Source organism: Neopsephotus bourkii, unplaced genomic scaffold, assembly GCF_033783945.1.
Source record: "Neopsephotus bourkii isolate Nb327-2 ecotype Australia unplaced genomic scaffold, CSIRO-AGI_Nbou_v1 NB_372, whole genome shotgun sequence".
In the NCBI taxonomy this organism is placed as follows: Eukaryota; Metazoa; Chordata; class Aves; order Psittaciformes; family Psittacidae; genus Neopsephotus; species Neopsephotus bourkii.
Window position 1 is genome coordinate 799,212 of NW_026900878.1, and position 25,291 is coordinate 824,502.

A 25,291-nucleotide genomic window follows, 5' to 3' on the forward strand; every position below is an offset into this window, starting at 1 on the left:
TCAGTAAAGCTTGGCCAGCTCTCAGAACAGGGTGTGCTCTTCCCAAGAAAATAGGCAGCATCTTTGAGTGCTGATTTTGACAGAAAACCCAGCACCAGTTTAAGAGTAATACAGCTCATGTATAACTCTGCCTGAGGATCATACTATGTTCCTGTCAGTCGTAGTAGCCATTCTGTTCGCTGCTTGGCTTGCAGGAGGAGCAGAGTGGTGACAACAGACAAGATGCTGCAGCTGTCACACATATTTACAGCTTCTCCATCAGTGGCATGAGAATAAATGCAATGTTCATGCTGTTGCATGGTTAGCATTTTATTTTTAGAATCAGTCACTTGAAAAATATCAAGGCACAAGTAAAACAGCTCTGTCAGCACTTCCTGTGTGATTTGGAATCTAGTGCTTGACTTGAGGGTTCCCCCACTTCTGTTCATTTAATAGAAGAGAAGGTAAAGGCCACATCCTTAGCAGATAAAAGCACGTTTCTTCTCTGGCTGAAGTTGTACCAAGATGGGATTGAGCTCTCCAAATGCAGGAACATACTGAATCTTGTCTTCTGATGCCATTTTGTTCCCTGATTTTATTACTGGCTCTGCAATGAGTAATTATCTTGCATTTAAGCAAGTGATATTTACTGTAAAAAAGGCTGAGTGAATTCATAGTTGAGCGAATGTTTAAAGAAGCAACAATTACAGGTTGCTTTCCTGTCTTGTTTTAAAACACTGAGAAGAAAAAAACCAAACCTATAAATATTTTCTTTTTGATAGCCAAGAAACAAATGCTGAGCTCTTCTCTCCCAGCATTGCATTCTCAGAAATGTGAGCATAAAAATGGTTGTATTTAGCCACTAAATCCTTATTAAAGTAAAACAGTGTCTGACAGTAGGCCACTTGTAAACAAAACAGTAAGTCAGAAAAGTTAACAGGAATAATCAGTGGTCTGCTTTTGGTGGTGAAGTGGGAAATCCCAGATAAACAGGAAGGAAAGCCCAAATAACCCACGTAGACACAGTATGTGGGGGCAAGGATGTTGCACTCTGGTTTTCCTTCTGTATCTGCTTTCCTTCTCCTCAGAGCTATGGAAGGGACCACACAGGAAAAGCCTCTCACAGAAGGAGCTGTATTTTTGGCTTGGAGATGAGAGCAACCATCCCTTGTGTGACCAATCTACTACACTCGGTTTTATCATTGGTAATTGCCTTTAGCAGCTGGCTCTCAGAGATGTACTCTGGTGCAGTGGCTGATACAAAGGGAAACTGTAATCAGGCTGACTTTCGGTCAGTGTTCCTAACTGAGACTTGCTGGTCACTTAGGATGTCACCTATTGGTCTGTTTCTGAAGTATATGGGAAACAGCAGGTGTGCTTATAAACTTAATGTTGATGGTGTTTTTAGGGATGTGACCTGAGAGCTGCAATGAAACATTTAGGCTCCTTTGTCTCATCTCATTATGGCAGGCTTTGAATCTTCTCCTGCCATCTTGTTTTAATGAGGTGATGCTGTCTTGCATCCAATTCCCAAATGGCAGCAGCACGTGGCAATGCTTGAGTAACTCTGTCACCATTTGACCCTCCTCTGCCACGGCTCTGTGTGATGGTACTGTTTCTCTCCTGTCCATCGCACCAGCTAGTACCAAGTAAGATGGGTGATTGTCTCTTAGAACAGCTGAGGGATGTATTTATTCAGTAATTTATGTCCTATGTGCATGTCATGTACAGGATCCTGCACATGAACGTGTACCTCCTGATGTTGTTCCCACTGGTCCATCAGTAGCAGAACTCTGCATTTCCCTGGAGGCACCAGATTGTAGCTTCCAGAACAGCAGTCTGCATGTTTGGGCTTTTTTTTCTTCCCACTTACGTTTGTCCTCCTAATCATAAAAGCATATATAATCATAAAGCAGACTTGCTTTTCTGAGTCTGGTGATTGCTGGAGCCAGTGCTTCAGGAAATTCATCTTTCAAATGTGCTACCGTTTTTGCTCTAGGAACATTCAGTTTGCACAAAATGTAGGCTACCTTTACTTCTGTGGGTCCAAATTCAACTGCAGGCTGTGCACTGGGTTTATGTTATGGTGACCATCAGCAAAACCCTGAATCCTCCAGAACTCGATGGTTTTGGTTTTTGTTTCATAGAAGCTGCACAGATAGCCTCCAAATCTGTTGTTTGGAAAATGTGACAAATTCACAAAGAGACAGTTTGATGAGAACAATTGCTGTTAAAAGGCAGGAGGCAAAACAGTGGTAAGGGCATGTGTGCCTTCACATCATGTAAACCTGATGCCTACCAGTGGGAGTCTCTGCACACTTTCCTCCCTGCCCAGAAAGCCCCACAGCAACAGAGTGACCTCACTGCCACTTAAGGACAGGGTTAGCACTGGCCATATTGCCAGTGTGTAGGAGCAGATGGCTCCTGTTCCTGTGTCCTGGGCAGAGTGGTGGCCCCTGCATGCTGAGGAGGAGTGGGTGCAGGGTGGCACTGCTCTTCTGCTCTCCATCTGCAGCTGCCCACCAGCACAGCTGCCGTCATCTGCCAGAGCAAAAGTGCTTCTATCTGAAGAGCTAAAGGGGAGCCCAGGAGAAAGGGTGCTTGCAATATTTTTGCTCCCAGGTCCACATCTTTGTGTGTGAGCACTGTTTGATGCTGAGGGCAGCCATAAAGCATCAGTGGGAATAAACACATGCCTTTCCTGCATGATGTACATATGTCCAAGCGAAAACAATGCTCATATAAAAATCAGCATGTGCTGAAGATGCATAGTAGAGTTGAAAAGAAAAACAAATAAAACACACAGGGATCACAGGCAGATGTAAATCCACTTGCTATCATCGCTGCGTTCCAGATGATGTCAGGGATGCTTTGGTGTTAGCCACTTCTGCTGTGGAGTAGGCAGTCTGATTGCAGTGCCCACAAACTGCTCAGCTGCAGTAGAGTACATAAGTACAAGGCAAATGAGCCTTGTACAGACCTATGGAGCGAAAAATACAAGCTGGGAAATAACAACTGAATCATGAGCACTCTGCTCTTCGGCTGGATGGAGAGCAAACTGAGAGTGGCATGAAGATTTGGAAATCTGAAATGATTAAGATAAAAGCAATAGCTTGTTTCTTTATCTAGTCTCTGGCCTTTTGTCTGTCATGATTAGCTTCTTGCTTTCAAATGAGGACAGTTTATATCATAAATAAACCCTTGTGTCAACCATCTCATCTATTGTTTTATATTTCCTTTCAAAATCACATCATCTCTTATTCCAGCTAGCCTACAATGATCTCTTCCATTATCCACTTAGATTTCAGGGATGCCTTTTCCCATATATCCCCTCAACCTAGCATTTAGTTCTCAAATACAACAGTTGCTTTACTGTATTTTCCCAGAATACATTCTGAAAACTGTCCTTTTTTAAAGTTGGCAAAATACTGGGAAATGAGTGGACTGCTGGTGCCTGTAATTTTCTAATTGTAGTTCTCTCATTGCCATCTTTGCCTTTCTCCCATTCCTTTATTCTTAGGTTTTGATCAAGACCTTATTATTTATTTTCATAGTTCTTGAAAGATCCTTGTATTTAACTAGAATTATTAGTCCCTAGACTTGGAGTAAAAAAATGAAATATTTTCAAGTCGCAGGTATTGGAGTATTCAGCCCACTGAACACTGTTTTGGGGGAGTTTTATCTTTTTCTCCACACCTGTGTAGAAAACTAGTATAACTATATTCCAATATATGCATCCATATATGTCTGAAAGCTGTCAACCTGCCAGTGATCCTCCCAACATGTGTTCTGGCTGTTTATTTTCCACCTACTGTGTGTCAGGTAGCTGCACCATTCTCTTCCAAGCAATGACTTGAGTTACACAGGAACTTAATACCATTCTGGGTGCATCTTATTTTTGACAGATCTCTTTAGTGTCCTTCAAATTAGAGGCAAAGCCAGACAAATAAAGGACAGTCAGTAAAAAAAAATGGAGCTTAATTGGTATCCTTTCCTTATCTTATTCAGCACTTTGTGTAAAATCTTTGAATTTTCCCTAAGAGATGTTGTTAATAGCAACTGAAGCATTTATCTTAGTAACATCAGGTCTCTTAATCAACAAAAGATCACAGTAACCTTTGAGAAAGTAGAGTACATCAGTATCCCTGTAATTTACTCCATCAATGTCAAGCTTTTCATGTGCAAAAGATCTCGTTTGCATTTCTCCAAAGGAAAGAAACATGTCATCATCTAAATTACAGGCTTTAATGAAGGCCTAAAATGAAAATAGCATGGATCAGATAGTATTTTAAGGCTGGCAGCTCATACTTGGTTCTTCTTATTCTGTCTTTAGATGCCCAACTAGAGTTAGCAGATGCCAATGCTGCATTTTCTTGCTTTTTCCACTGTCATAACTAGAGATCAACGGGGATCAGCTGTGCATTTCTCAGTCTCAGAATGCCAGGAAGACCTTTGATCAAAATTACTCATGGTCTAAGTAATTGTGATGGATCAAAGGCCAGAGAAAAAGTATTAAGTAGAGGAACTGGGGTGATAAAAGGGGAAATAGAGCCAGGTTAAAAAAGTGAGGGGAAAATAGAAGTGTAATGGGAACAGAGAAGGAGAGATGAGAGCGAGATGGGAGAAAGGATACAAAATGAAATGTGGCTAAAGCACAGATAGTCAAATCACAGAATATCTCAAGTTGGAAGGACCCATAGGGATCATTAAATCCAAATCCCTGTTCCTTGCAGGACTACCTAAAAGCAAACCATATGACCGAGAGCATTGTCCAGGTGCTCCTTGAACTCTGACAGGCTTGGTGCAGTGACCAATTTGCTAGCAAGCATGTGCTAGCAACCAACAACCCTCTCAGTGAAGAATCTTTTTCTAATGTCTAATCTGAACTTCCCCTGATGCAGCTTCATTCCATTTCTCTGTGTCCTATCACTGGTCCCCAGAGAGGGAACAGCTGCCCAACTTGAGAAAGTTGTAGACTGCCATGAGGTCACCCTTCAGCCTTCTCCAAGCTGAACAAACCAAGTGACCTCAGCTGCTCCTCCGAAGTCTTGCCCTCGAGACCTTTCACCGTCTTGGCTGTCCTCTTCCGGACATACTCTTAATAGTCTGGTGTCCTTTGTATATTGAGATACTCAACACTGCAGGCAGCCTTTGCTCTAGTTCCTCAGTATGATTTTTTTTTTCAGCACACACAACCTGAATAAGTTGGGGGATATTAGCTGTCTGATACCGCCTGATCGTAAGGCTGATTGCCTTAGCACAAGTCTTTTGGGGAATGGCCATTTTCTTTTTCTTCTAGTTTAACTCCAGGAAAAGACAATGGTGCAAATAACTGATGTGAGACACTTACCTTCTGTAATAAGGACCTTTCACCTGCTGTAGTCCATAAATGGTGTTTTCTGAAGAGAATGAGCATGCCCTTGTATTTGAACCTCTTCATGGTAAGTGTTCAACGTTAGCCTTTGGCTGATCTAAAGAAAAAAATCTATAGGAGTTATTCTTCTAACAGAAGCAGGGGAACAGCTTGCTAGATTTTTAATTGTTCAGTGTTGTGAAGCCACTGGTTCATTAGGACTGGCAAAACAAGCTATAGATGAAAATGATTCAAAATCAACATCAGAATATCACTAGTTTTTTACAGATCAAGGCAGCTTTGGAGTTAGAAGTGAGCTAAACACTGGCAATCCTTCAGAAACTCATCAGCTGGTCTTTTGATGGACACTGAACAAGTGCAGAAAACACTTAAGAGCTTAGAATCAAAGCAGACAAGATAAGGCAAGAAGAAACTTAACATATGAATCAGAGGAAAGGTTTAAGGTCCATAAAGAAAATTAGTTCCAATTTTCCTCTTTTTCCTGCTTCATTGTGCAAATAATCAGATTTGTAACACAGATCTTCTTGTGACACAAATCCTGACTGGCATGTTTTAGTACTATTTTCTGCATGTGAGCAGATCCTGGATCAAAGCCCACCCCTTTTGGAACCTTCATAGGCCAAGATCAATTGGCAGCTGTGGCTTGGTTCCAAGTAATGGGTAAGGATTTTCATGAAACAAAATGTACTGTACCTTTCACTGAAAGGTGCCAGTTCATTCTGAAGGCAGATGTGACCCAATGGTATTTCCTCAGTAATGAGTCATGCATTCTAATGCCTTCTAGAAAGTTTTATTTCTCTTTTTTTCTTTTTCTCCATCAGGTCAGATGGAGACTTGGATTCTGCAGACTTGGATGAATTGTTAATGTTTCTTTTTGTTTTTTGGGGGGGTTGGTTGGTGGTTTTTTTTTGTGTTATGGTACAGCTATAGGGAGCTTGAAACAGAAGGGATGGGTTATCTATGGACAGGGGATACTTGTGGTATTTTTGAAGCAGAAACTTAGCTTTTCTGCTGCTTCTCATAAAGTGAGCGCTTTCCCTTCGGGGAAACCCACATGGTGGCTGCACAGTGGGATCATAGAGGGAAATGGGTAATGGAAGGATAGAAGTGGAAGCATACTCTTCTGCTACAGCTTGGGCAGGGTAGTGCCCTGGGGCTGGCATGCAAAATTCAGGCTCTGCTTTCACCTCAGGGATGGTGGCACTGGTTTTGTCATATAGGTGCTGGGTGTAATTTAGTGCCTTACAGGAAGAAAAATGCTGCTGGGGGCAGAGCTGCAATACACAGATGGGATCCCTACTTTTTATTTGAAGAACATGCTTAACATCAGTGGTGACCCTTATGTGCATGTGGGAATTGGTGTGTTAGCCCCTTTTTTCATATCGAAGCTCTGTCCACCCACAGAAATGAAGAAGAGAGACGGAAGTTTTTGCTTTTGTTTCCTCTTCCTTTTCTGTTTAAGCTGTAAAAACAAGAAGCTGATTTTGATAAAATTGGATTAAACAAGGTTCATGAACACAGTGCTGCAAAACACCAAACTCCATTTTGACGTGTCCTCATCTAAGCTGGGAAAACCCAAGCTTGAGAAACACAGCCTCGGACTGAGGAATGAACATTTCCATCTCATTCTTTGTAGATCTTGCAACAGAAAGTTGAAGTTGACCAAGGCCTGCTTATGTGGCTCATATCTGAAGTAATTAGACTCTTAAATTTCTGGAGAGGGAGTTCCCTCTGAGCCAACGTGAAATGAGTATATATGGTATATATGACTTCCCAATGAATTGCTTTCCCGTGCACATATTAGTCATGTACCTCTTCCTGTGGGCCCTCTGCCTATCTGTGTCTGTCTTCTCATATTACAACCTCCTGTGACCCTTTCAGCAACATGCAATGATCCAGAAACCTGGACCAGATAGTGAAGGGGAGGAACACACTGTGGCTTCCCAAGCCACAGTCAGACAGGGCATTGCTTTTACATGAAGAGACTGTAAACAAGCACCAGCACAGTCTGAACACTGTTCTTCTTATGGAAACAACATGGCACAGTCTGGTTCTGTTACGTCCATTGCAGTGTCTGAGTATCCTTGTTGGACGAAGCAGGGTGTTGGATTTTGTGAATATTCTTTAGTTGTATCTTGCCAGTTTTGCCTGCAGGCGTGCAAACCCTGCAGCCCTCTGAAATCAGTGACATGATTGTGTGTGACAGTCATTAGTGGGTAAAACATAAATCTGTCTATGAGCATCTGTTCTGAGGGAGCCAAATATGATTAAAGTTTAACCATGCTGCATTTGCTCTTTTATTTACTGGGACCTGGTCCTTCTTAGGGATTGCAGTCACATTTCTTGTGGTCCTTTGACTTGCTGCTTTTTGTTGTTCTATGTGTTTTTCATCTGAGTATATTTTGTATCACAGACTGGGTCAGAGGTTTGTTCAGAGATTCACTGCAGGGTAATGATACTCCAATCTGTTGAATGTCTTCAGGATTTTCCCAAGGCTAATCCTTTCTGGTTTCATGTTGTTCTGAATGGGCAGACTACACTGCTGTGTTTCCCAGCATAAATCAGGTAAAAATCATAGAATCATAGAATAGTTAGGGTTGGAAAAGATCTTAAGATCATCAAGTTCCAACCCCCCTGCCATGGGCAGGGACACCTCACATTAAACCATGCCACCCAAGGCTCTGTCCAGCCTGGCCTTGAACACTGCCAGGGATGGAGCATTCACAGCTTCCCTGGGCAACCCATTCCAGTGCCTCACCACCCTAACAGGAAAGAATTTCTTCCTTATATCCAATCTAAACTTCCCCTGTTTAAGTTTTAACCCATTACCCCTTGTCCTATCACTACAGTCCCTAATGAAGAGTCCATCCCCAGCATCCCTATAGGCCCCCTTCAGATACTGGAAGGCTGCTATGAGGTCTCCATGCAGCCTTCTCTTCTCCAGGCTGAACAACCCCAACTTTCTCAGCCTCTCGTCATACAGGAGGTGCTCCGGTCCCCTGACCATCCTCGTGGCCTTCCTCTGGACTTGTTCCAACAGTTCCATGTCTTTTTTATGTTGAGGACACCAGAACTGCACACAATACTCCAGGTGAGGACTCATGAGAGCAGAGTAAAGGGGCAGGATAGAATCATAGAATAGTTAGGGTTGGAAAGGACCTTAAGATCATCAAGTTCCAACCCCCCTGCCATGGGCAGGGACACCTCACACTAAACCATATTACCCAAGGCCTCGGCCAACCTAGCCTTGAACACTGCCAGGGATGAAGCGTTCACAACCTATTCCAGTGCCTCACTACCCTAACAGGAAAGAATTTCCTCCTTATATCCTATCTAAACTTCTCCTGTTTAAGTTTTAACCCATTACCCCTAATGAAGTCCCTAATGAAGAGTCCCTCCCCAGCATCCCTATAGGCCCCCTTCAGATACTGGAAGGCTGCTATGAGGTCTCCACACAGCCTTCTCTTCTCCAGGCTGAACAGCCCCAACTTTCTCAGCCGATCTTCATATGGGAGGTGCTCCAGTCCCCTGATCATTCTCGTGGCCCTTCTCTGGACTTGTTCCAACAGATCCATGTCCTTTTTATGTTGAGGATACCAGAACTGTACACAATACTCCAGGGGAGGTCTCACGAGAGCAGAATAAAGGGGCAGGATCACCTCCTTCAACCTGCTGGTCATGCTCCTTTTGATGCAGCCCAGGATACAGTTGGCTTTCTGGGCCACTGTCCATGTCAGCGACAAAGATGTTAAACAAGACCGGTCCCAACACTGATCCTTGAGGGACACTGCTCATTACTGGTCTCCCGCTGGACATCGAACCAATGACCACAGCTCTTAGAGTGCGGCCATCCAGCCAGTTATTTATCCACTGAGTGGTCCACCCATGTAATTGATGTCTCTCCAATTTAGAGACAAGGATGTCATGTGGGACAGTTTCGAACACTTTGCACAAGTCCAGGTAGATGACATCAACTGCTCTACCACTGTCCATCAGTTCTGTATCCCCATCATAGAAGGCCACCAAATTGGTCAGGCAGGATTTCCCCCTAGTGAAGCCATGCTGGCTGTCACCAAGCACCTTGTTGTTTTTCATGTGCCTTAGCATGCCTTCCAGGAGAATTTGCTACAAGATTTTGCCAGGCACAGAGGTGAGACTGCCTGGTCTGTAATTGCCCAGGTCATCCATTTTCCCCTTCTTGAAAATGGGGGTTATATTTCCCTTTTTCCAGTTGTCAGGAACTTCACCTGACTGCCGCGATTTTTCAAATACGATGGCCAGTGGCTTAGCAATTTTGTTCGCCAACTCCTTCAGGACCCACGGATGGATTTCATCAGGATCCATGGTCTTCTGCATGTTCAAATTACAGTTGTGGGGTTTTTTGCTTATAATACACCCAAACTGATATTGTTGCAGTAAATGTCAACATAAAACTAATACAAAGGGAAGAACCGGGGTCAGTGAATCCACTGCTTTGGTTTTCCCATGCATACAGAGGACACACCTATGCCACACATAGATGAAGGTTGTCTGACAGCAGTTAGTTGCTTATACTATGTTGGCTTTTGGTATAAAGAGCCCCTGATAATTCTAGTTATTAGGTATGGTTGTAAATTAATGGCACTGTAGTCAAAGTGCCTAGGCAGGACTGGGACCTCACTGTGGCAGGCTTTGTGTAAACTAAAACTAAGTGCAACTCAACCATTCTGCCAAAAAAAAAAAACAAAAACAAAAAACTTTTCTGAAGTAAGGGGGAAAAAAATTAAAAAAAAAAAAAAAAAAGGAAAGAAATGAAATGAAATGAAAGCAGCACAGAAATGTAAGTTTCTGAAGGTACTGGCTTAAGCAATAGAAAGGATGCAAACAAGAGTTTCTTGATGAGCACCAGTCTGCTTGCCCATGGCACCTAGTATGTCTCAAACTATTCTTTTCCAGTTGAGTGACTGTCTAATGGTCACTAGTGTTCCTGCTTTGAAACAAGTAGAGCTTTTCCACTGGCTTCTACAAGCTCTCTAGACTGTACTGCAAAGGGTTGTGGTTTGGAATTAGCCTGAAACCACATCATATTCATCTCTTAAATTTGGTTGATTTGTTTCACTGGCTTGACTTGTATTCATACCAGCAATGTGGAAATAAAAGGTTTAAGAGAGATTTGCACATGTCCTACACAAGGATTTTCATATTATTTCAGAATTTCCTACTTCTCTAGGTCACTTAGTCCTGGACTGAGCTGAAGCTAATTTTATGTGGGAATCCCCAAGATGGGCAGCTGTCTTGTATCTGTCTACTGTATTTTACCACAAAGCTGTTGAGCAACAGGCTGGATTAAATGTGGTCTTATTTTGCAATTAATTCTATGTACTTGCCAGTAAATAAATAACATTTTTCCTTAACTTTGATGAAATTCATGTAATGGTAAACTATAGATGAAAGGAATTACGTTCTCCCTGAAGGATGTAATGCAGAGATTGATTCTGTAATCTCCCCAGTCAGAGTGTGATTATGGCTTTGTTTGCAATTTATTTCAAGGGAAAACTGGATCAGGTATTGAACATGCTAGGAGGAAAGCACTCAGACCAGTATCTGTGCTTTTACAGAGTGTGAAGATATTGCTTAGGTATTGGAGAATCTTTGCATAAAGGGGTGTCTTGAGTTCGGGCCTACCAACAAATATGTAGAAAACATTGTTTCATTTGGAGTGTTTTAAACTTTCTAACTTGAACTTATTTTAACTTGAGTGATCATGGCCATCTGTTTGTTACTGTTATCTATTTGTTACCTGATGTTACTTTTAGCTCTTTGACTATGCTTTCTCTTTACAATCATTCATATTACAAAAGGACTCATGGTTTGCAGGACACTTTCAAAGTGACAGAATGCAGAATTGCTTTAAAGAAATGTTAATTTCCTTGGAAAATTTCTTTCTTTTTTTCTGTTATTTGTTATTATTTTATTGATTTAGTTACATTTAAGATGGGTATGTGTTGATAATTTTAGATATGTGTCTGTCACTTTTTACTGCAACTCTGACGCCTTAAATACAAAGTTTCTTGCGTAAATGTGCAGATGAGCAGTATATGCACTCTCTCAAGGTGAAGTACTTGCATTCTCACATATTGCCAGTGGAGAGCAATAAGTGTCTTCCTAAGGGAGACCTTGATGTCCAGTTCAAATTTCTAAATTTGCCTACTTTGACTGGTTGGTGAATTTGAGACTGTTTTTAAGGAAACTGCTTCTGAGCGTGTAAACCAGATGAAGTGAACCTCTCTGTGTTTCGTTTGGTGATGGCTTTAATTGTTTCTTGGGACATCTGTTGCAATAATTTTTCTTTGTGACTTTTCTTCCTGAAAAAAAAAATTCTCAGTACCTCATTGTGTTACAGATTTATTCATGCAAGACAAAGAATGGTGGTGTGGGACACATAAGTCTCTTGGAGAGTTTTTTGAAATAAGGCTCTTCAATCCAATTTCAAAATACAAGTGATTAAAGATGAGAGGGATGCTTGCATTTTTACAAGTACTAGATACTTGCACTGTTGTTATTCCCATGCTGATTATTAATATCCCTGTGTTGGATTTTTGACAAGCGATGCGCCCTTGGAAAAAGGCTTGGGCTGCAATTCTGAAGACTTCATCATGGCTGGGATTAGTCCTTCTGTGGGTAGATAGCTGTTAGGCTGCCGGGGTAAGGGAGAGCCCCCTTTCTCCCCAGGAAGCAGCAACTTCCAGAATGAATTAGGGTTAGGTCCAATCAAATTTCCTTTGTCTGTTACCTTCTTTAAGAGGTTGCCCTTATTAGTCAGTCCATCTGAGTTCAAAGGCTGCACTAAATGGTAAAATGATATCCCAAACCTGTTTTTAACTGAGCTGTGCCTGTATCAGGACCAGTGGCTCCTTGGTGAGAATCTTTGTGACCTCAGGAGTTTTTATCTTATTCATCATGTAATCTTTTAACCTTATATTCATTGATGCCATGAAAAAATGAGATTATGATATTATGTTGGCTTCAACGGGGTCATACATAAAACCTCAGAGTGGATGAAAGTGTTATAACCTACGGCAGTGAGTTCATTTTCCGAGTATGTGAGCTTTGGAACTGAAGAACCCAGCCAGCTCTTCAGCTGTGCTGCAAACGGCACTGCTATGCATGTGGTTAAGATCTCCTGTTGCCAAGAGTGTTACTCTTCTGCCAGGCATTTTTTGCAACTGCTTTTGTGCAACTTGTACTAAGGGCTTAACAAAACAGAGATTTGGGGTTTGATGGAGTTCACTTACATAATATTTTAGCTTTCTTTTTGTATTCCAGTAGTTGAAGTTTAGTCTCAATCTTAGACTTTTTTTGTCCAGATAGATTATTTTAAACTCGCATCTGTAGGTGCAAGACACTACAACAAAATTATGTGTGTAGTCATGTATATACATGTGCAACTGAGTATCAGTCTTGGAGAATGTGGATGTACTTGTCTGTCTCCAGTCTGAACCTTGTCTCTTAAAGCACCAAGGTATCCGTTATCTGTTATGTTGTTGAGTAGACCATCTGAAGTTCAGAGGGCTCTGAACTTCAAGTTTGCAGGAGACTCTGCATGTTTACCATGACTGGGAGGCTGTAGAGAAAACCTGCTTGACCTTGGAGCCAGCCCATTTTCTGATTGCCTTTCAACACTCCTTATGTGAAGGACTTTTCAACTCGTGCACTGTTCTGGTGGTGGTGGTTTCTTCTGTACCTGAATTGTGTCAGGCTCAGGGACAGCTGTCATGCACAGGCACAATAACAGTTGTCTCCTGTTTACGTACTTTCAAGACACCCTAAGATCTTAAGACACCAGAGGAGTGCACAGTTGCATCTTCTATAAGCCATAGGAGGCCACTGATTCACTCCTCTCTGAACTGTTCCAGCTCTTTAGGCCAACAGTGATTCCATAATTCAGATTCCAGTGAATAAAATGGGAGGAAAGTGCAAATACATTATTTTTTTACTTTATTTTCTTTGTTCTCTGCTCAGCCTTGCATAACACAAGAATAACTGAAAAAGCTTTTACAAAAATCACTTTTGGGTAGGAAAAAATTAATTTCTGAGGAAAGCTGTTACATATTCATGTCTTTAATTATCCTTTGCAGCCCAACCAACTGCAAAAGTTCAAAGCACAAATATCAAATTACAAATAAAAATATAATAAATTATACATTGATGTGTGCCTATCTTCTATATATGGCCATTAAGGGGCGCTATTTTGCCTACACAGAGACACGTTATCTAGAGAGAAAGTATCAATGTAAAATTTATTATATTTTTCTGTAATGTGCTCTGAACTGTTTGAACAATCTTACACATAAGCACACAAACACAGATGGCTTGGCTGTTCTGTTTGTATTTGGCGTGATAAAAGATGTTATTATCTGCTGTCTTGTTCAGCTACACTTAATCATTCCTTGATGGTCTCAGAACTAGAGCAAAACCTGGGTTGTGAGAATCTGGATTTGTGGGAACATATGGAATATTTGGCTCTTATGATGGCCATTCTCACGCATTGATGAAGGTTTCTGTTGTCCCCTATAAGGAGGCAGTGAAATGTCCTGCGTAGGAGCTCCTCGTGTACTTCAAAGCAAAATGATTGAGGCTTATTTTAAGCCATTTGTGAAATGTGTTCACATTATGCCTGCTGAATTTGCACCAAAGTGGATGAGAAACACATGTTCCTTCTCTTCCTTGGTCTCTGCTGAAGGAACAGTAAATCCTAAAAGGCAGCTGAAAGAGTTATGAAATAGTTGCCTGGTGGCACTGAGTTCCTAAGCACTCAAGATTAACACATGATTGAGCTTTTAGTCGCTTCATGATACTCAATGAATAGTTATTTTGGAAAAAACTTTTCTTAGCATGATGAATACCAGAAATACCAAATACCAGAAATTAGGAAATTGTAAACATTTTTAACGTTCTATTTTTTATTTTCTTGTGCATTGTGTGATTAGCTCATTCATGAGACAAAGTGCAAGAGAATAGGATCAATTTTTAAGCGAACTGTGTGTTTTATTCAGTTATAAACTACTACTAAAACATTACAGAATAAGCTGAGGAGGATATACAATCCATAGGTTGTTCGGAGTGTATATTGAGCCTGATATGCCTGATGGTATGAAAACATATGGTAAGGTGCCAGATGTTGATATTCTATCAAGTGAAGGATACGCAGGAGGGGTAACATTTTGCAGTCCTTGTTTCTTCCTAGAAGCTGCTCTGTATGCTCTACCTGACCTTCATGCTGGTCTCCAAACATGAAGAGGACTACACTGTCACCTTTCCCTCCTGTTTTTGTCCATCTCAACTGGAATGCCTTGTTTTTCTTGACTCTCGGGTTTGTTGTTTGTCTTGAACTAGGTGCCAAGTAAGCAAGCAAAAAGATTTACAGAAACAGCTGTAAGAAAGACGTGACAGATATACCTCAAATATTCTGACCAGCAGGTCAAAGGAGATGATCTTACCCCTCTACTCTGCTCTTGTGAGAATTCACTTGGAGTATTGTGTACTGTTCTGGTGTCCTCAGCATACAAAGGACATGGGACTGTTGGAACAAGTCCAGAGGAGGGCCACGAGGATGATCAGAGGACTGGAGCACCTCCCGAATAAGGATAGGCTGAGAAAGTTGGGGCTGTTCAGCCTGGAGAAGAGAAGGCTGCGTGGGGATCTCATAGCAGCCTTCCAGTGTCTGAAGTGGGTCTATAAGGATACTGGGGAGGGACTGTTCGTTAGGGACTGCAGTGATAGGACAAGGGGTAATGGGTTAAAACTTAAACAGGGGAAGTTTAGATTGGATATAAGGAAGAAGTTCTTTGCTGTTAGGGTGGTGAGGCACTGGAATGGGTTGCCCAGGGAGGTTGTAAATGCTCCATCCCTGGCAGTGTTCAAGGCCAGGTTGGACAGAGCCTTGGGTGACATGGTTTAATGCGAGGTGTCCCTGCCCATGGCAGGGGAGTTGGAACTTGATGATCTTAAGGTCCTTTCCCACCCTAACTATTCTATGATTCTGTGATTCTGCCAGCATACCTAAGCCTCCCCCCATTTTGCTTGTGAAATTTAATACGGCATGAGAGTGGAAGGGAAAGAAAATAAATAGGGAAAAAAATGAATTAAAATGACATACAGCCAAAATAAGATTCTGTACATCATTACCAATTTTCTCTTTCTTCTGTTTATTCAGGGAGTCTGATAGCATATAAAAACTTAAGGAAAATAATAATTATGGAATAAATTGAGGTTATTAAATTGATTTCGTTTCCATCTGAGGCTTCCTATTGGATGTCTGCTAGTATTTTCCATGGGAGAATTAATTTCTGGAAGTCACTGTAGAATAATTTTTTACCAGTGGGTTTGCGTTATGATGGGGGAACTGACCTGACTCTTGTCTTATCATATTTGAAGATAGATTCCAGGTGGCTATCTCAAAGGTTCTGAAAATGAGGCATTATCATATCATTAGGTACAGCACAGCTGCAGTGGTAGCTATTACTTCCCTGAATAGGCAAATGTATCCTAACTTGTCTTTGTTGTACAACCCTCACTGTGTAAAATAAATCAGATGTATAGTTTGAAAGCTTTTGAGTCTGCATGGAATATTAAATAATTTCTCTGATGAAATAGAGCTAAGCTATATCATTCCTGTTAGTGGGGTTTGGTAAACCTCATCCAATTGATTTTTCATGGGATGTCTAGCAGGGATTAGAGCTAGCAGGCAAGATTTTTTTTATTGCTGCTGGATTTTGTCTTTAAGAGTGCTCAGCTTATGCAACATAGAGGAATTTGTATGTAAGTACTTTTCTCTAGAGTAGTAAGATGATTCCAAAATGTCACATCCTTCTTAGGTGTAGCCCCTAACACCTGCCCCTTGAACTTCTTAAAGTGTTTGTGAGAAGCATCCTGATTACTGAATACTAAAGGATACAGTGTTTTACAAAATCACTGCTTTTGCCTGTGCCTGAAGTCTGGTGATGTAAACAATTTTTCATCTGGAAATAGTTCTAGTTTTGAAATTTTGTCATCACTTCCATTACTGTGAATGGCTGCCAGTTCCCGTCCTTCATTCCCTGGGAACAGCCTAAGCATCTTGTCAGGCTAAGGGAGAAGGAACAGAGGAAAAATCAAAAGAATATGAAGGTCAGCCGCTTTCTCTGCTACCAGGTTATGTTGGCCACCACAGTAAATTGATAATGAGGCATTGACATTTTGTCAGAGATGAAAATGGCTTCAAAGGTCATGGTGGAGGAAGGGCTTGTACAGCCCTTTTTCACTTCAAGAAAATTTTTTCCTACACACCCTCTCTTGAGCTCTGATCTGGTTTTTCACTTACACTTCATCATTTGACTTCTCTGTTTACGATGGGAATACCTTTTCATCTTGAAGATATAAGGTGTCATTACAACCAGCATGTGTGACTCTTCCTCTTTATCCTGTCTTGTAGTAGAGGAACTTGACACTGGAAAGGAATTGCTAGCCTGGCTCACAACAGGAGACCATGTAACTGCAATTAAATCTGATAGTCCAGCTTTGAAGTTACCAATGCCAAAAATATCAGAAAGTTGTGCCAGAAACCCTCCAATACGTGCAATAATCTGCACCTCTTTCTCTTCACATATGATTAAAGAGTTTAAACTCAGAAGCCTGGTTGAAGCCCTTCTAGCATCATGTTGGGTATTAAACTGATACAGCTCTGCTGGTTGCTCCTGTTTCTAAAGGAATTCCTGTTCTCTCCAAGTTTCCCAGTATGACTACACAGGGTGTGAAAAGGTTCTCTGTTTTGCCAGTTTTGGAAATTGTAAACAGATTTTAATAGCTTCTACTCATGATAACACTGATGGTTAGTTTTATAGCCTCCTACTGAGTTTTTCCATATTGATAAATACTCCTTTTCCTGGTTCCCTCTGTGTTTTTAATTCTATGTGCATGTGCTCCTGGAAACACAGAAGTTATAATTACATGTAAATGGGACCCAGGCATCTTCTGCTTCCCCAGAGTGGTGTCCAGAATAGGAAGCTAGCCTCAGCTGTACTACTTATGTGGAAGGTCAGCTAGTGCTGCTGCTTGAATGACTGTTCCTAGCACATCTGTGTCTGCTTAACTGCCCTGCATGCTTTTGTGATATGGCAGGGGGATTGGAACTAGGTGATCTTAAGGTCCTTTCCAACCCTGACTATTCTATGATTCTATGGTAATTCTATGATATTCACCACCCCCTCCAACTTAGAGTATACAGATTCACAATTTAAATTATATGTGACTTAGAGTTGCTGCTTCTTCATACAGGTTGTTTGCATTTCAGTTTGACACTGACAAAGCTTGCAATTTTTCTTGCTACAGCATAGCTGGCATTGGCTGTAAAAAGAAGAGGAATTCTTCAGACCAGTGTTAGGATGAGAAACTCCTCCTCTGTTTCCATTTGAGACTTGTCAGCAATAAGAAGGCTTTTATTTGTTCTCAGTCTTCCACACTTGGGAGATGAAATCTAACAGCAGTTTTAAAGCAGTAGGATTCTTTGAAATAATAAAAAACTATCTCAGGGAGATACTGGGCAGATGTAAATTGTGGGAATGGAATCATAGCCTGTTTATCATTAGAGTGTCTGGTTTCTGCCTATGCATAAATATGAGAGAAAAAAAAAATCAGGGTGAAAACACCTTCATGGCAGTTATTTACACTGTTTCTTGCAGCTGATTCAGCAGAACTCCACAGAGAGGTGCTTCAGTTTGCACAAGCCATATGCTCATATAAGGCACTTCAGAGATAGCTGTGCTTAGGGTCAGAGATCCAACTGAGCTTGGTTCCCTTGGTTCTCTTACCTCCGGTAAGAGAAATAGGTTTCTACAGCCAAGAGCAAATACAGAATTGAAGTGTCTGCTGCAGGATCTCGGAACATCTTGAAAACACCTTTAGATGTTACTTCCTGAATATTCAGGCACCTGTCGGTCAAGGAGACTCTTAGTGTGGTTCAACAGCAAGGTTGAAACTTGAACCTCTTGAGATACTGCTAAGGAACAACTCTGAACAGATATCTCACCTAAAAGAATGCGGACGTCATATCTAGCCAAGAATGAATCAGGAAAGCAGGAGAGGAAGTAAAACACAGGTCCTAGGAATACCGTGAATTGGAAGAAAAGCAGAAGTTGATAGAATTGATAGAAGAGAGGGGATTTAACAAGATTAAAAATAAGTGAAAGGTTGATGCTTCCAGGTTAGAGTTAAAATTTTCCATTGCCACTGCTGGGATGAGCATTTTGAGAACCGTATTTTGAAAATAAGCAGCTCTTTTTTCCTAAGCTTGTCAACCTGAGACTGTGATTTCAAGATGAAGTAGGGATCTGAATTAATTAAAATGAGAATTTCAAGTTAACTACATAAAGCACTTGCGTGGATCCTCCCTCTTCAGAATTAGACCTATTTAATTAAATTAAATAGGATTGCCTTAGGTGCCCTTTAATTTTGGTTGTATGGGGTCTTATTGTGTTTAAACTAATCCACTTGCAGTGTACATGGGCTAACTGTCCTGATTATCACTCTGTAACCAGTCTTCATATTCTAAGTAGTAGGGTGATAGTCTGGCAAATGGTGGACAGAAGAACTTGATTCTCTAGATATTACCAGCAAATAAATAGTAGCCAGGACATCTTCATTTACATAATAGTGCATGCTTTAGGTGAGGAGAATATATATATATATATATATATATAGGCATGTTTCTGTGTGACAGAAGAAAATTAGCATGGGGAAAATATTGGTCAATTGGGGAAAATATTGGTCAATTGGGGTATCTGTTTAGTGCAAAACATATTTAAAAAGAGCTTAAAAATTAAAATGTGTTTGTGATGCTTGTGCAAACTTGTATGTTGTTGCCGTCTTTGGCAACTCTGTTAGATTGACTTGTGATTGCAACTAGAAGGTTTTCAGACACAAATATGCACTGCAGTGATCACATGGTGGCAAGGCAAAAGGAAATAATAATTCCACTTTATGTATTCAGAATATGTCAGCATGTAAAAATATGCCATCTAAAATACAAGCCAAAAGAAACACTAAAAAAATGAAATATTCTGAAGTAACAGCAGGGATTTTACAAAACATCTGAGCTGGGTGACATTTCACCTGTCAGCATCCCATTCCCAAGGTGGTGTATGGTGAGGACAGGGCCAGGATGCAGCACAGTTGTTCAAGCTGCTGCTGAGTTTTCCTGATTTCTGAAAAATGGCTACTAGAAGATTCAGCTGTGCTTTCAAATCTCTATGCCAAGCTTGGGTTCCTGGTAAGGTAGAGTTAGTAAGTTTTATGCTTCTCTAGCTGACTATGAAAAAATGATGGAAACCTGATTCTCAAAGAAACAGCACAATGTTATTGCTAAGTGATGGATTTTGTGTGATCCAACTTAAGAAAGCTATCATTTTTAGAGTACCAGTGACTGGTACCCAACATCTTGTTTTTCCTTCATGTGAATCATTCTGGTTATAAAATAGGATTTTTCTGCTAACTGAAAATTATGTCACTTAACTGCTCAACAGCCTTGTTTTCTTCCTCGTGACCTTAAATGCATCCTCTGGCTTGTCAGTAGGAGGTATTCAGCACAGTGGGTGTTCTCATTACCACTTGACATTTTGCTGTTTGGTTTTCCTCCTGTTGCTATTTAATTATTTGAATTCTTTCATCACCAGTCCCAGATGCCATTTAGCAAGCAATGTACTATTAGTGCTACTTAACAATATCGACATAGCCACTAGGAAAAGAGTTTAATTTCCAAACAGTACTACAGCATCCCCCCTTGCCATCTGCTCCTGCTATGTCCCTCACCATTGTGTTTCCCAATTAACCCTTTGCTCTGGCCCTTTCGTCCAGTGCTCCTGGGGAGGGTGGCACAGGCTCTGCACAGCTTTGACAGAACTAGAAAAGTCCTCTGAGGCTAAAGCAGACTGCAAGTCACTATAATGGCAGTGACATGGGTGAAGTTTTTGGCTGATGTAAATTGCTGTATATTTGTTTTGTAGAGGCATGGACAAATAGACCAAGCCCAGAAAGCATGGTAGGCTTTCTGTCTTCAGCCAAGTGTTTATCACAGGCACTTCACAGCTCCCACTAGTGTTGGGTCTGGATATCTCATAGCCTTTAATGTAATATCTCAAATAAGATTGCAGAGGGAATATACTGTACCTTTTTGGAGAACAGAGACATCAAGACTGATGCTTAGATTCATCTTCCAGAAGTTAATCTACCTAAAAGATAGATTGCTGGTTGATATTAATAATCCATGCTTCCCTTTCTCCAGTGAAGAGATGATATCTCCCAAGGATGATTTATGTGACTAATCGCTGGGCCACCTTGACTGTTAAGTGGCAGTAAGAGGCCAGACTGAGAAGGATGCTCAGCTTTAGATGAGCTCAGGTAGAGGCTGGACAAGGTCAAAGTAGCAAAATACTTTGAGAGTTATTAAGTCTATAGCAATAGCATCTGGCTTATGAATTTCCTAAAGTGAAAACAGTCAGAGGCTGTGAGTTGCTAAGGTGTAGTATCAGACATGCTTGTCCTGGTGTTCTCTCCTAAGCATCTGTTCATGGCCACTGGTGGAGCCAACACACAGGGAAGATGGACTTTCGATTCATGTGCTCTTACGTGAGGCTATTTTAGCAGTGAGAAGTGGGAAATAGCATTTGCAAAGAGATGACTTCTGCAAACGAGAAGTTGGCAGTAAGGTTTATTTCCAGATCTGAGGTGAAGTGCTATTGACCTACAAACAGAAAAGCTGGAAATCAGTTTTACATAAAGAGCCCATGCCAAGTGCTGAGTGTTAGCACTTTATATTGGGTCACGGCAACCCTTTTGGAGATTCAGATGAGCTGTTTCACCATGTGTTCCCCTCAGATGGTGCAAACAGCTTGTTTGAGCCTTAGATGGTATGAGGAGATTCAGATGTGACATAATCTGCACTTTGGTGTGTAGCTGTGCTGCTACACAAATGCTCCCTTCCTCTGTGACAGCATCAAGTCTAACAGGGTGGAAGCTTGTCTCTTCAAATAACTCTCTGAGAGCACAGAATGTGTGGCCCGAAAACCCGGTATCACTCACAACAGCGCACACGACCTCCCACTGTCTTGGGCACATGCACATACATGTGTACCTCTCTATTTTGGATATTTGCTCCAGTTGAAAGATTTTGCAGAATTGACAATCCTAAATGCTGGTACCCTTCCTTAACATGTTTTGCTAAGTAGCCAAGCAACCTCACTTTGAGTATTTTGCTGCCAGTTTGGTAAATGTATGCCTGTCATTTGTTGCAAAGATCTTTAACTAGTGTCTGTAGAGCTGTTAATGGCAGCAACACTGTGTAAATACACTTTATGTTTGAAGTCAGAATTGCCTTTTATGGCAATCTCTACATAAAAAGAAATCCTGCTTAAACTGTGCAGTGTTCTCATCAAATTGCAAGACATAAAAAAGGCTGGTGGAATTGGATTCAAAACATCAGGCTGGGCTGCTTCTGAAATGGAAGCTTTTGCTCTCTTTAAAGCGTATTCTGTGTGGAATCTGGCAGCAAAAATTTTGAATGCAGGGAGAATATATCAGACTTTACTTTGGAAATTTTCTGTTTGTTTTCTTGAAAACTGCTTTTGTCTAATCATATTTGATTTCACAGATAATTTTATTTAATGTGGATTAAGTAGTATCACATACCCATTGTGGTCTTTCATCACTCTCTGTTTAATTTTGAATGTGACATGATATTTTCTAGTACAGCTAAAACTTGTTCAGTAGTCAGCTTTGAAAGAGAGTGTCTTTCATATCTCTGTAATATGTTACAGATAGCGAGCAAAAATAGTTACTTTATTCTTAGGCTTTTAAAATTCCTTACTCTAATTTGTAGATTACAGCAACCACTGTGGAGAGAATTGATTTATCCTTGAATCCTGCTCTGTTTAGCAGCTTCCCTAGCACAGCTGCACACAGCAGGGAGGGGTATAGTTTAGTACCAAAGGGAGAGGTTACTGGAAGAATCAAAATGTACTGCGATAGTTGAAGGACAGGATGCTAAGAGAGATTGTTTTTTCAGCCCAGTGAGTATTGGACATGGTAATTTAGGGCTGATGGTATAGCAGTCTTCTGTGATGTGGCTGAATGAAGGCAAGGCTGGTTTCTCTGTTACTCATAGACTATGGTGATTTCAACAATACTGTTGAAGTTATAATCTTATTAATAGTAGTATAAGAGCAGGAAGGATTTTTATTTTGTTACAGAGCCACAGGGTTTCAACTGTAGAAGAAATCCCTATTGAGAAAAAATAAAATTAATAATGCCAAAAAACCAAACCCACATCTTTCTAAATGTATATAATTACTCAGGCTGACTTGGAGCCTTCATGCTCATATGTACATTCCACATATACATAGGTTTTCTGCAATAATATTGATTCTAACAGAAATGGAAAAAATACTGTAAAGTGTGTGCCGTAGTATTTCTGACAGGTTAGCACCAAGTACTATGGAATCTCAGTAATTTTGCAGGTTTGCTAGTGGCTAGCCTTTTGTAATGATATTGAGACAAAGCAAATACAGATATTAGCCTTCAATCTAATTTTGCCGTATCTTTCTTCACAGCTTCCTGTTATGGGAGGAGCCTTTATGGACTCATCCAACGAGGACTTTAGTACAGAGTACTCGTTGTTTAACTCATCAGCCAACGTCCATGCAGCTTCTTCCATGCAGAATCCACCAGAAGAGACATCCCGTTCTTCAAATGATGCCATATTGTTGTGGATTGCAATAATAGCAACAATTGGAAATATTGTGGTTGTGGGAGTGGTGTATGCCTTCACCTTCTAGGATGACTGTCACTCCAAACACTGGAAGAAAGGATAACTGCAACAGTATTTGTCATGTGTATGTGTGTATATATACATGTATATCATAGATACATATAGGTAGGGACATTGTTGGTCAAGTGCAGCTGCAGTCATGGAAATGAAATGCAAGTTAATCATCTTGAATCTCGATGGCAGAAAGTTTGGATGCAATTGCAAGTTGTGTGGAGGTGAGAGCTTTCACTGAGAACAGAGCCAATATCAGTTTTGTATAGAAATGTAATGAAAGAGAGGCCAACATACATACAAAGTGACATTTATAGAGACAAGTGCTTATTTTCTACTATTTAGATTTTTCCAGCAATTCTGCTGCATTTTGTCAGCTTTTTTTGTGCAGTTTTTACTGTGGTATAATACTGTATGACATTGTTCTATGTCATGTTTGCTGGACATCTTGGTTTTCCAGGTGGATTAAATGGCTGGCATTGGCAGAGTTCTGAGGAATCACGTGTTCATTGTGTGTGAGTGCTCGGCATGTGCATACACTGCTAAGCCGTGTTCAAGTTCATGAATCTGAAAGCTATGACAGGCAGATGCGTGCTATCTAACGCTTGCTTTCCGCTGTCAACTGCTGGATCTGAAAATACAAGAATTGATGCTAAACCTGGCTGCTGTTTGTAGGGGGAGACACAGCTATTGCGAGGTGTGGCTGGTCTGCAGACCTGCTGCACTTCAGGGGAGCAAGTGTTAAACAAGCTCCCATTTCTGTTTGGAGGTACTGGATTACAGTGGTTCATAGACGTGTCTCTCCCAGGAGACAGAGGCCAAATACCATGCTTTTCAGAACATTTCACTGTGATCCAGATTTCTTACAACAGCTGTGTATTTTCATAAGCTTATTGGTGTATCAAAAGAATGTGGGGAAACTGCAAAGCCTGATTAATAGTGAAAGATATCTATGAGAAAAATAGAACTGAAAGAAAGATTTGACACTTCTGTGCTCACAAAGGAGTGAGCACAAGAGTCAGGTATGTCCTGGGACTGAAACAGCACAAAAAAGGCAGTAAGGGACAGATACGCAAGTGCTTATATTTCAGTATTAAGATGTCTCTGTGTACTGATGAGGCTTCTGCAATTGATTTTTACATAGCCTGCTTTAGGTAACAACTCCAGTTATCACCTGGATTTCTTCTGTTGGGCAACAACATTTTCACTGTGTTGTTCTCACAAGCAGTTCTTTTTCAAGAGCTGTATCTTTTCAAAACAAGTTGTAGCCTTCCTTGCTTCAGAGATTATAAAATCCTGTGGGAAGAAAAAAATAATCACCTCTGTAGGAGATCTGCCTCTTCCCTCTTAAAAAAAAAAAAATAAACACAAATACATTAAACATCTGCACTTTGAGACTAGCAGACAAATTATTCATCTATGTCTGTGTGTGCCGGTTTTCTGTCGTATACAGCTACTACCCAGAAATTCCAGAAAGCTGTTTCTGCAGGCACAGAGTCTATTTTTGACACTTGCCTGCCACAGAGCTTGAGGCTGGACTAAGAGCTGCTGAATGTGGAGAGAGGGTCGTATTTTCTTCTTTTCTCTTTAAACCTATTTTCCTGCAGAGCTGGTGGACAGTTACTTGAATCAAAGCGGCATGCCCCAAATCAGTATTTATAACCACTCATCACTATGTATAGTTTTTTCCACCCTATAAACTGGCCTTTAAAGTTGGCAAGATGCAAACAGAGCTAGGGGGGAGCAGAGACAAAAGAAACTAAGTTATTTTGAGGATGAGAAAATCAGTGACGGCTCACTTGAGGAACTGAGCTTCTGTGTGTGTAGTTATTTCCTTGTTTGGAGGCAGGATTTTGTGAAGATGGCTGAGGACAGCTAAGATCTGTGCTACGAAAAAGTTTGAGAAGCCCAGTTCTGGAAGAACAGTGGGGCAGAAAGCATATTCTGTCTAATAGCTGCTGTCTTAAGAATGATACAAAAATTATAATTTTCGCTGTCCTGAAATAGCTATTTGTTCCTTCATAGGCAGAGGATAAAAAAATCAGGGAGCTTCATGAACTGTGTACTTTTCCCATTCTTACACTCCTGTTTATCATTGCTGAGAGAAGTTT

At 40.9% G+C, this 25,291-nt stretch overlaps 1 protein-coding gene across 1 annotated transcript in view; it reads left to right on the forward strand.

The window, feature by feature from the left end:
* The window catches only part of CUNH14orf132 (chromosome unknown C14orf132 homolog), a 38,440-nt gene extending 13,516 nt beyond the window's left edge, over window positions 1-24,924 (forward strand). The window contains exon 2 of the mRNA XM_061348894.1: window positions 22,972-24,924. Within this exon, the coding sequence (XP_061204878.1) occupies window positions 22,972-23,196 (225 nt within the window). The 3' untranslated portion in view covers window positions 23,197-24,924. The remainder of the gene's footprint in view (window positions 1-22,971) is intronic.
* The last annotated feature ends 367 nt before the right edge of the window (window positions 24,925-25,291 follow it).